Source organism: Camarhynchus parvulus, chromosome Z (genome assembly GCF_901933205.1).
Source record: "Camarhynchus parvulus chromosome Z, STF_HiC, whole genome shotgun sequence".
Taxonomy (NCBI): Eukaryota; Metazoa; Chordata; class Aves; order Passeriformes; family Thraupidae; genus Camarhynchus; species Camarhynchus parvulus.
The window spans coordinates 26,865,348-26,877,366 of record NC_044601.1 but is presented as its reverse complement, the minus strand read 5'-3'; the positions used below and the strand labels follow the sequence as shown (position 1 = coordinate 26,877,366).

At 40.0% G+C, this 12,019-nt stretch overlaps 1 protein-coding gene across 1 annotated transcript; it reads right to left on the bottom strand.

The window, feature by feature from the left end:
- MBLAC2 (metallo-beta-lactamase domain containing 2) lies at positions 1-3,942 on the bottom strand. Its single transcript, XM_030968652.1, has 2 exons — positions 3,432-3,942; positions 1-1,859 (listed from the first exon to the last, which is right to left on the bottom strand). The coding sequence occupies exons 1-2, from the start codon at positions 3,874-3,876 to the stop codon at positions 1,471-1,473; spliced, it is 834 nt and encodes a 277-aa protein (XP_030824512.1). The 5' UTR covers positions 3,877-3,942; the 3' UTR covers positions 1-1,470.
- Positions 3,943-12,019: the final 8,077 nt, after the last annotated feature.

Here is a 12,019-nt window from a genome sequence, read left to right as displayed (position 1 = left end):
AACTGCACTAAAATTTGAGAGAAACATTTGCAGTCTTTTTAGGAACATATATATGTCTATGTACAAAAATAAATTCTGACAGTGTCCATTTAAAAAAGTTAAATATATACAAACTGTTAGAATAATTACACAAACTAACCTTTTCAGCAGCTTTTAAATATCACACATTCAATTTTCATAAGCAAATTGCAATGCTATTTAACATTTCTCAATATATTCAACATATTTTTTGGAACAAACTCAATGCAACACACTTTACATTTCAGAACAACCATGTGCAGCACATACTTCAGATGCAAACAGTAAACCATTTGAGTTACATTCACTTGATGATAAAAAGTGTACTGGCTGCTTAATGCAGCACCTTCACTATGGCAAGGTCATGTTAAAGTCTCAATCCCTCCCCTAACACAGATGATTAACAACCAAGTTACAACACTGTCACATAAAAATATCCTTTAGCATAAACAAACGCTTTAAGTTTGTCACAGTTCCCTTCTCTCAGTTTTCCAGAACAATAAACTCTGCAAATATTTTTATAAGCTGATCAGAAAAAAATAAACACATCCAGCAAAATCTCAGTCCACTTTGTACAGGGTAATGTAACACATTAATTCACTATTCACAAATTGTCTAATTGCTAACTCACAAGCCTACAAGCAAAACAGTTCCCTAGCCAATGGTGAGTGAGAGTGCTCCTGCTTGCTCCCTCTCACCTGGTGCAGTGGTTCCCTGCACCACATCAGGAAACATGAAAGCCTCAACAGTCTGTCTGAACCAAAAGCTTTTATAATAAACTGATGTATCTGTGACTTACAGCTTGAAAGTTTGGTCTATAGAATTTCCACGTGTTTCTGTATTCTAAAGAAAATGGCAAACGAGTACTTTGCAAAGATAAAGCTTCAGGTGGTGAGTGGTGCAGCAGATAACCATGCCCACAGGTGGCAATGCCTACAGAATTATCACTTTCTGCTCACTGACTCCTGCTCTGACCTAATGGCACTGCTCCTACCACACGCTAGATCTTAGCAAGAGCTCTCTTAGGTCAAAACCTGAGCAGGAGGTGATGAATAATTACAAGTCTAGTACTATATCAACAAGGTTTCAAGCATGAATGTAAAACCTCTCCTTTTAGTATATATCCATCTGCCAGAGTTGTAACAAAAATAAAACAATATATTTCAATTTAAATAAATAAAAAAATGTATTTCAATAAAACAATATATTGCAATACATGTAAAAACATGCTCTGAAAAAATAGAAAGAAAAACTATAGCTTTGGCTAAAGCTAGTAGTTTACAAAGTTATTATAAAAATATGAATAAAGGAGGAAAAAAGAGGGACAATGTTTTAAGCTCACCTATATCAATTGGCCATCTTTTTGCTAACACATACTGCTTCTACTTGTTATTGATGCTTTCACAACCCATTTGGTTTTACAGCATGTGACAGATCACACAAAACTGACTGTCACTGAGAAGTGATTCTTGAATTTGCAACACGAAGTGCTATGCTTGCAATAGATCTCATAGCACACGTAGAGATCTTGTGACAGATTCCAGCTTGGGAAATGTAGTTGGAAGCTAACCGATACAGCCTTTCAGCTCCAAATATGTTAAAGTGCCCAGGCAGTACCTTCTCCACAAGACCTCTATCTACTAACTCCATCAGGCGCTGGCAGCTTGCAATGTAGTCACTGATTCTGCTGTACGGAAGCCAATCGATCATAGATCCATCATACACCACATCTCCGCTGAACAAAATCTTCCGGTCCTTGTCATGTAAGCAAATACTACCTCGTGAATGACCAGGCATGTGCATGACAGTGAGCTGTCGATCTCCGAGGTTGATCACGTCCCCTGCAAACAGATTTGTTACAGGAAATTGTATGCATTTGCCATGTTTCTTAAATGACATAGAGAGAACTACCTACTCATATGCAGAGTTGATACATACTACCTATTGCAACAATGGCAGTGGCGCATTTATTTTCTTCATGAGTGCCAAAGTAGTGTCCAAAATACAAGCTTAGCAAAAAGGTATTTTCCAATGATACTAACGGTTAACACAGGCTTGGGTTGTATTAATGGAATAAACTTACATTCTAATAAATTGCACAATGTGAAAAGCAATGCAGCAGAGAAAATGAAATGGGAACAAACAGAACACAACTAAGCTGGTTCTTCGACAGTTTGCAAAGAACGTATTTCACAATTTATTATAATTTTACCCTTAGAATTCCTTTAGAATTGCACTGCTGTTACTCTTAAAAGGCATAAGGCTAAAACATAAATTGTTGGAGGAGAACCAAGACAGGTACACACCTGTCTTGACACACTTTCTTCACTTCATTCATTAAGATATAAAAATAGAACTTTCTTACCATTAGGTCATCTTTTTGACAGCTTAAATGTGAACGCCTTTTAATTGTACCAGCCACTGAACTGATATTTGCGACTCACGTCTCAGTTAACGTCTTAGAAATTCTGATGCTACTTTGGCAGCCCGTGTACTTGCGCTTTGACAAAAGTATTTTTTTTTAAATAATCCTCCCTACTTTTTGAGGAAAAAAAACAACTTAAACTTCTATTGATTTACTACAGTTAAATGTCACTATAGTTATTTAACTATTACTGTAGTTAAATGTCATCCAATCTTTACTGAAGCCTTCAGTAAGTTCAGTTCTGCTTTTCCAGCACCTATGTGGAATGGCCTAAAAAAGCCAAGAAAAGAGTAAGCACTGTGCCTAAGGTGCTTACCTGTCTGACACCCGCTCTTTAACATCTACTGAACAGTACTGCACAGTTTAGGTGTTTTGTTACCAAAAAACCTAGTCACTGTCTCCCATTAGAGACTAAATGAGCTTTTTTTTATCTGCAACAAGCCACTTCTGTAAATGCTACATCAGTAACAAGTGATTTTTTAAATTTTACATAAGTCAGGTAAAATTCAGTAAATGTATTTACGTAAAATTCACGTAAATTCTGTAAAATAAAAACTATTCTCAGTAGATATTTCAGGAATTGTTCTGTTAACTGCACTTTCCATGTTTTGACAGCTTATAAACAACAAAGATCCCCAGATGTCAGAACATGACCTGCTGACATACCGTTTGAAGCCTAAGGATAAACCTGGGGTACTCAATTAGTCACCTAAAACATTGCTGAGTGATTCTCATTCTAGATGGAAAAAACCCCAGCCGCCAAAACCTTCAGAACTGGTAGAAACAGTTTAACCCAGTACGAGTCTTTTTGGTCCCATGTTGACTGCGGGTGGCTTTTAGGTCCACAAGAGTGACAAAATTAATCGATTTGATTATTTTATACGAGGAGCTGGGTAAACCAAGAGGTGCTCAGCAGCAAAGAAGCTGCTCCGTAATACCCAGAGCACTGTGCCCCAGCAACCCTCGGCGCGGCGAGGCCGCCCCTTACCCTCGTGCAGCAGGCGACTGGGCCGGACGGGGGGGACGCGGAACTGCCGTGCGCTCCAGCCGGGCCACGGCGGTCGCGCCACCTCCCGGTCCGACAGCCACGTCACGGCCTCATAATTGTCGCCTTGGACCAGCGCCGACGCCTCGGCGCTGTGCACCGCCACCTCCTCGAAGTGCTGCAGCCCGCCCGAGTGGTCGAAGTGGACGTGGGTAGCCACGGCCATCAGCGGCCGCGGCCCGGCGCCCTCGGCCGGCGCCAGCAGCCCGGCGTCACGCAGGTAGTCGGGCAGGCTGCGCAGTCCCAGCCCAGCATCAATCACCACGTCTCGCTGCGAGCCCCGCACCAGCCAAATGTTGGCCCGGTTGCCCGACTCGTAGAAGCGTTCCTGGATCCAAAAGATACCGCCGCCCAGGGACTTATGCGCGAACCACTCCAGCGCCGACATGGCCCAGCCGGCGCTGTGGCCCCGGGAGCCGCCCCCCAGCAGCGCCCCGGCGGCGGCACGGGCGGGGCGGGGCGGGCACGGGCGGGGCGGGGCGGGGCGGGGCGGGCGCGGGCCCGGCCCACTGCGGCAGCGGCAGGCGGGGCGCGACGGGGCCGGGTGAGGCGTGGGGAGGGCCGGAGGCGCTGTGAGGGTTGAGCTGTGGAGCGGGGGGGCGCGTGTTGGAGCCCCCTTCACCGCTGAGACCCGCCGGCGGAAGGGGTAGTAAAGGCGAAGCGCTCCGGCCCTGCGGGGAGCGGCGGGACCCTCTAGGGGTGACGGGCCGTCAGCGAGGGGCGGGGAGCGGGAAAGGAGCGGAAAGCAGCTGAGGGGGCTGTTCTCACACGGCAGAGGTTAGTGACTCTCCGGACAAATATCTTCTCCCGCTTACCTTCACGGGCGTTAGTTTAAAAAGACACCCACAAAACCGTAGTATTTAATGTTCAGTACTTTCTTTTGTATATGTTCTTCCCTTTAACTGATGGCACCTGCCTCTCAAAATCAAAGAACACAACCACCAGAACACGATCAGGAATTTTGTTGTGAGGAAAGCGTGGGATACCGATCGCTCGTCTGAGCACTCAGTCTACTTAGGTCTGCTGTTGTTGTACCAACCGCCCGGCAGCTGTCGGGGATCCGGATTCCACGGGCCTTTCCCTCCTGAAACATCAGCTGCCTTCCCCTGAGTAACTGCCCGAGAAACTGCATGCATAGGTTTGGAGAAATTTGAAAAGCCTAAATCTGAAAATCTTCTCTTTTGTAGATGACACACAAACTACCCATAAACAAGAAAATACACCCAGTTGTTCCTTTAGACATCCCCCAAGGCAAACAGAACATTAGTTGGGGTAACTTTGTCATCCTTAGTGGCTTAGTTGTCCAACTCTTCAGGATTTTTCCGTTTGTCACTGTCACTTTGTGCTGTCAGTAAACATAAACCTTTTGAGGTTTTGAAAAAATCGTAAGTTTGGGTAAAAATGTGAAGTTGAAATGCTGCTAGTTTTAAAGCTTATTCTCATCAGACTAATGCAATGCCATTTTAAACGAATTTACTAAGAATTAACTTTAAAGCAGCTTTTAAAAAACGGACCTTCATATTCACTACAATTAATGCCTTTCCTTGTTAGCTTAGCATCTCGTTTAACTTGTGTTGTGTTGCGTTGTTCTGCTGTTTACTTTTTTTTTTTTTGCATCTAGATAATTGCTCATGTTTGGGGCTTTACAGTGTCTTTTATCTTCTCTATTCTGCAAGGCTCACATCTTGCTTTTCATCCTATTTTCAGAGGACCTTCCCTTCCCTTCCCTTCCCTTCCCTTCCCTTCCCTTCCCTTCCCTTCCCTTCCCTTCCCTTCCCTTCCCTTCCCTTCCCTTCCCTTCCCTTCCCTTCCCTTCCCTTCCCTTCCCTTCCCTTCCTTTTTTTTTTCTTAAAAAATATTTATTTAGGTCTCTCTGCTTATTTATTCTGTGCTGCAGAGTGGCATGGAAATATAGAATATGATTTTGTTTTATCCACATAGAGCTTATCTCTATTGAAAGCAACAAGTAGGAAAAAAACCTCGCATCAACATGTTTTCTCTGGCCTTAATAAAAAGGCCTTTGCTTCTGTCTGGAGGGAACCAGGTGCACTCCTACAGGTACAGCAGTAAGTCTGGAACAACCTGGTTGTACCGAGCAAGTACAGTGACCTTGCAGTTACTAGTGAACAGCTCACGGGATTTCTGGGCTCAGACCTTGCACCAATCTGAGTGGTCTGTGGGAGTGAGCAGTATCACAGTGCTTCAGCTTCTCTTGGATCCCATTTATTGACATCTTCTCCCATTCTCACATTTTGATTTATTTATCATTGCATGGGTCGTGCAATTAATGAGATGAGGCTTGGTATAACATGAAAGTGGAGAGAAGTGTCTGTAAATGTTTTGGAGGCTCTTCTTCTTTTATGACCTTTTAAAATATTTCAGTTAGAAACAACATCCTTTTTTTTCAGCAGGTAGCTTGCAGTCCTGCTGGAGTTTTTCATGACTTTTGATTATCTTAATTACCTCTTTGCCTGTGTCACTTTTTCAAGATCCAAAAATAGTTATGAAGATAAAGGACTAAAAATAGTCAGGATGAAGAAGTCATGAATGACAAACACAAACTGCCTTGGAGAAAAGTTCAAAAAACACTAGAGTGTAGTCACAGAAAGTTCAGGGTTCTAGAACTTTTTTTTGCCTGTTTCTGGTTCTTCTGGTTGAACTCAATACAGTGCATCTAAGGTTTTGAAGAAGATGGCTTAAAATTCCTAGGTTAGGAGGCAATTTCAGGCATGCAGAGGTGGCTAGCAGAAATAAGTGAATGAAGTTGACTTTATGCTTGTATCAAATTTACAGTCTGTGGAAAATCTAAGATGGGCATTGAAAATGGCTTGCTATTTAAAAATGATTTCTGGTTTTAAAATGATTGTAATCTTTGTTAGATACTAACTTTCTTGGTAATATGTACATCAATTTGAAACATGTAAGGAAAATATATCTTTAAAAATCTCTAATATTTTCAGTACATCCAAATGGCTGGGTCAGGTAGAGGAAGAGGACATGCTTCATCTGCCTTCAACATGGAGGCTATTGGCTTTGGTAAAGGTGCAGCTCTACCTGATGTCATCTGTAAGCCTCACCACCATTTCCAGTAAGTACAGCCAGTATCTTGGAGCATAGTCTGTGTTCAGGTAAACTGTGTTCACGCTCATGTTTAGCGAACATAGAGAACTTAATGAAATATATGAACACCCCTAAGAATTTTGGATTTTATAATAATGTAAATCATCATTTTTCTTAAATTATCATCAAAGGGGCTTTCCTGCCCCTTTGCTAACTTGTATCACATATTTAACTGGATTACTTTCAAGGAGTTAGTGCATTGAAGTCCTCATCATGATTTGGTTTTCTGGACATTACAAGAACAGAAACACTGGATACTTGAATTTGTCTGAAATGAGTTTACATTAATCTTTGAAGTTATAAATAGCCTTGCTGCTTTTAGAAAATTACTATTTATGCAAACGTGAAAGATTGTGTATGATTGTCCTGTACTGCAGAAGCCAGCATTTGAAAATGACTGAAAGATACTTCGTGTAATTAAGGGAGCATAATTGAGACTTGGCATTTAGGACGTATTTGAAAATCCAATGGCAATAAAGACCATTTTCTGACTGCGTTTTGATGTGCAGGGAAGCTTTTGACTTACTGAACCATATATTATTCATCCTCTTAATCCAGCATCACAATTAAGATGTGTGATTTCATATTACTAAGTCATCTGTAACTGCTTTTCATGTGAATGTTGCAGTCTGCTTGGTAGCACACTTCTGTGCCATCTGAATTCTGTATACACTTCATCTTTTGAGGTACAGTCAGCCTTACAGGACAATTACTAGCCCCAGTATATTTAATGTATACCCTGGAGAAGGTAAAAGGCTTTCTTCCTTCTGTGAACAAAATTTCAGAACCAAGTTAAACTTCTCAGGGCAAATCTGGTGCCATTCAGGAAAATCAGAGTTAATCTACCTGTATACGTAGAATCAATAAAAAATTCAAGTGTTGATTTAATGACTGGATAATGACCAAAAGTATGTTACAGCTTTGACTAACTTACAGTGAAATTATTTGAAGCAGTGAATTATTGCTGTTGCATATTCCTATTAGACACTTTCTGAGTTCACACAAAGTTTCTGTAAATGCAATTAGAAACTCGGTTAAGGAACATCAGCAACATTAAGTGATTTAAAGTGTTGGTCAACTAGCAAATATAGATGGAAGGAGTAAGCTCCTTTCATGGTCCAGATCTGGGACTTGTGATACACTTCATGCTTTGCAACCTACCAGTCAGTTATTGATTTAGCACCATTTATCACATGAGAGAAACAACATCCAGTCTAATTTTGCCTGTAGTATTCAGGATATCTTTAAACTGTTTTGCATATTTATCTTTCTCACTTTCAAGATTCAAGTTAAACAAAAACAAAACACCCCAAAAAAAAACGCCCACAAAAAACCTCCCTCAAAGCCCAAAAATCCAATCCTTAACATTTCATTTAAATTCAGCTGCTAGAAACTGAATTGTGTGAGGGCCTGGTTTTAGACAACACAACCTCACAATAATGGTAATGAGAAGAGTGTCCATGTTATTCAGATAGCATACTTAATGTAGCTGTAACACTGTCATAGAAGTGGTTAAGAACAACACTACTCTGACTGAAGAGAGAAGGAATGGTTTCTGAGAAAGTTCAGTTGGTGAGAATTAATTGTTTTTGGCAATTAAGAGTTTAGGATTACTATGAATGACTGTGTAACAATTTTAATAATTTTTTTTCCTTGATTTTGTACAAAATGCCACATCTTAGGGGTGGGTTATAATTACATCAGTGATGGTCTTCAAATTAAAAAGCTTGTTTTTATCTCAGTTGCAATGTGCAGTTGTCTCTGGGACTGCATTCTGTGGCAAAAGTGGTCTAGCTTTAAGAAAACTGTGGAGTAGATTATTTTTAACTGATATTTTGTGTTACCTGGTTGACAAAACATCTTGTAAAACTAAGAGGGTGTTACAGAGCAGGCTGTAAGCAGGAACTTCATAAATTGTCTTTGCTACAAGAGTGAATGGATTGTTATAAAACCTCAGAGCAGTATCTGTGAGCCAAGTGGTCCTTTGAAGTGTGAGAAGGGAAACATTTTAATTAGTTAGGATGTATCTGTCCATCTTTCATTATTCAGGTAGCAAATGAAAGCCCTGTCTCCTTCTACCTGGAAATTTTGATGTGAAATGTGCCATATAACATAGATTTCCATCGTTCAACACTCATTTTGAGAGAATAGCAGGCATATTCTATAGAAATTTCTTTATTTACCCCACTATGTAAGTTATGAATCACTCTTATTTTCCTGTAGGTGTATCTGCGAAGACTGGGTGACTGCCACCTTGGCAGTGGTTTGGAATTAGTTCCTTGGTTGTGAGTGGCAAGAGTCAGTCAATGTATTTCTTTATTGATGGCATCAGCAATTTTTTCTTCACTAAAGAGCCTTGATCTGAAATCAAAACTACTTGTTACTTTTCTTCTCTTTGCTGATAGTTTCCTATATCTATGAATGCCCCTTGAGACACTGTTATTTTAATTGTAGACTCTTTCATGCACAATTTTGAGAAGGTTTTCTGTTTGCTTTCATAACTAAGTGTAAGATTTAGCTTCATCTATGATGTCTTCTTTTTCCTTGGTGAGTACGTATCTGAAGGATGGAATGCCATGTAGAGAGATCTTGACAGACTGGAGGAGTGGGTGCATGGGAATCTCATGTAGTTTAATAGAGTGAGTGCAAGTGCTGCACCTGGGTTGGGCCATTGCCAGCACCTTGAGGGAGGGATTGTTCCCCTCTTCCCTGTTTTGGTGGGATCCCATGCATGAGCTTTGGGGGTTCTGCATGAGCTCTGGGGTCCCAGAACAGGAAGGACATGGACCTGTTGGAACAAGTCCAGAAAAGGCCACTCAGTTGATCAGAGGGAAGGAGAACTTCTCCTATGAGGAGAGGCTGAGAGAATTTAGATTATTCAGCTTGTAAAAGAGAAGGCTTCAGGCTGACCTAATTGCAGCCTTTCAGTATCTGAAGGGAATTTACAGAAAAGATGGGGCAATAGCATGTAGTGATAGGACAAGGGGGAATGGGTTCAAATTGAAAGAGTGTAGGTTTAGGTCAGACATTAAGAAGAAATTCTTTACTGTGAGGGTGTTGAGGCACTGACATAGGTTGCTCAGGGAAATTTTGGATGCCCCGTTTCTGGAGGTGTACAATGCCAGGCTGGATGGGGCTTTGAGTAACCTGATTTAGTGGAAGGTGTCCCTGCCCATGGCAGTGGGGTTAGAACAAGGTGATGTTTAAGGTCCCATCCAACTCAAACTCTTCTGTGATTCTATGAGTCTGTGATTATGTGCTAGAAGTCTTTGACGCTAAAGGTCAAAGGCTATCTTTGTTACTATTTTTTGTAAAATATCTGCAATTATCCCTGATTGGGTTAACAGTGCAATCAGATTCAGTAATTTTGCACTAAGTGGATTTTGCATGTGGTAATTTGTCAAGAGAAAATGTGACTGATTTAAAAATACTAAAGTTTTGGTATTGCTTTCAGCATTAGAGATTGTATGTAAAACATTATTATCCATGAATTAATGGATGTACTTGCACTGTATGACTACTGTATTATTTACAATGAATTTCTCAATTTACTTCTTGTGCCTGGAAGAAGGTTAAATGGATTAAAGTGTTTAGCTGCTGTTTTGGATAGGATGCAAAGCTCTTCCATTGCAGAAGTACTGGAAGTCTTGGACGCTGGTGACCAGACACAACCTTTTGAGACTTGGGAATACTGGATACTATTTATGAATAACACAGTGATGTTAAATGTTTGATTGTGAAACTCTTGAAGACTAGAGAGTTACTGTTATATTTGATGTTTCAATTTAGTCTCTGAATAAATCTGCATTTAACAATTCCATGCTTTTCAAGGATAAAAGAATAAATGATAGTATTTTTGGAGAATTGGGTGTTTTTTGTTTTGGAGTGGGGTTTTTGTTCAGTTTTTTTACTGTGTGACAACAAGAAACTGTTCAACATGGGATTAGAAAAATATACTCTATGTTCAGTTACAGGTAAATATCAAGGACTGTGTCTGGATTGCCTTGACTGTGAACTGAGTAGCAGTTTCTCCATAGCACTTGAGAGATAGTCAGGAGTACCAGGACAATGCAAAGGAGCAAGAAACGTGGACACTCAGAAATAGCTGAGGTTATCAAAGGCGAATTTTCTTTGAGCCTGTGAAATCTTCTGATCTTTTAAGTATTTGATTCACTATTTTTCATTCAATAAAAAAGGTAAGAAATGATTACCAAGTCATATATTCCTTCCAGTCCTGTATTTTGAGAGTTATTGTACTTGGCATGATTTCAGATCAAGGTGAGTATTGTTTTGTCAAAAAAAAAAAGAAATAATCTGCTTTTATTTATTTACCCTGTTGTAACAACTGATTGGCAGCACAAATGCAAACTTTAGCTCTCACTCTTGCTCTCCTTTTTCCTTACTCACTTCATAACTGTTTTGAACTAGGAGCAAACACTGATGTTACTAAAAATACCCCAGCCTTATGTCTGTCATGGGAAGCTATGTTTTATAATATTAGCCTTCCCAAACCATATCTTTATAGCTCACTACTGGGATTACTGCAAAGTTAATTACATAATAAGTAAGTTGAAGAGCCTGTGGGCCACTGGAATGGCTGAACTTTGTCTCCTTGGGATAAAAGCCAGTTGTCATTATGTGGGTAAAATGGCAATCCTGACTCCCGTTGCTCAATTTAAATTACAGCTAGAATTTCCTGAAACTGTTGTGCTAAAATATTTTGGCATGTATGTAAATAGGATCAAGCACCCTTCCTTTCCCTGGTGGCAGGGGAAGGATTACTGCTGTAAATCATAATTTTTCTATTAAAGCTATTTTCTGTACAGATAGGAGAAGACTCCCAGGAGAGATGAAACCAAAGAAGGTAAACAAAAAAGGTATGTTATATATTTTAAGAAACAGATATTACATAATAGTTGAGAGACAGAAGCTGTAACGAAGATACTTAGAGGAAAAAATGCTAGAAATGTGAATTAGTCTAAATCATTAAGGCTTTTGGCAGATTTTTTCCATAAATATTTTATTAGTCTGCCTTTTGTGATTTTTGCTTTGCTTCTGTAGGATATTTTAACTTACTGGAACAGACTTACCTTCCTTTTTTCTGCCTTATGTCTTCATGCACCATATTAACATACAAGATATGTAACAGTGAAAAATTTTAAAAAAATCCACAAATCTTTTTTGTTTTGAAAACTTGTATCTTTAGTCAGCACTCATCCTTCTATTCAGTAGTAACTGGCTGTTCAGGTTTCCTTTATATTTTGGTTTCTCAATTATCTTGTTAATGATTTGGTTGATTTTTGAATTTTTAGGCCTTTTGTATGTAACTTAATGTGGGTTATTTTCTATTTTTCCTGATTTTACTTTATTTTCAGCTTTTGTCTGCAGAATCATGAATCAGATCCTTGAAA

Excerpts from the sequence above, each read along its gene's own strand:
- MBLAC2 (XM_030968652.1), bottom strand. The coding sequence starts at position 3,876 with ATGTCGGCGCTGGAGTGGTTCGCGCATAAGTCCCTGGGCGGCGGTATC. Across the intron at positions 1,860-3,431 it reads CAGTCGCCTGCTGCACGAGG|GGGACGTGATCAACCTCGGA; the intron begins GTAAGGGGCGGC and ends ATCTGTTTGCAG.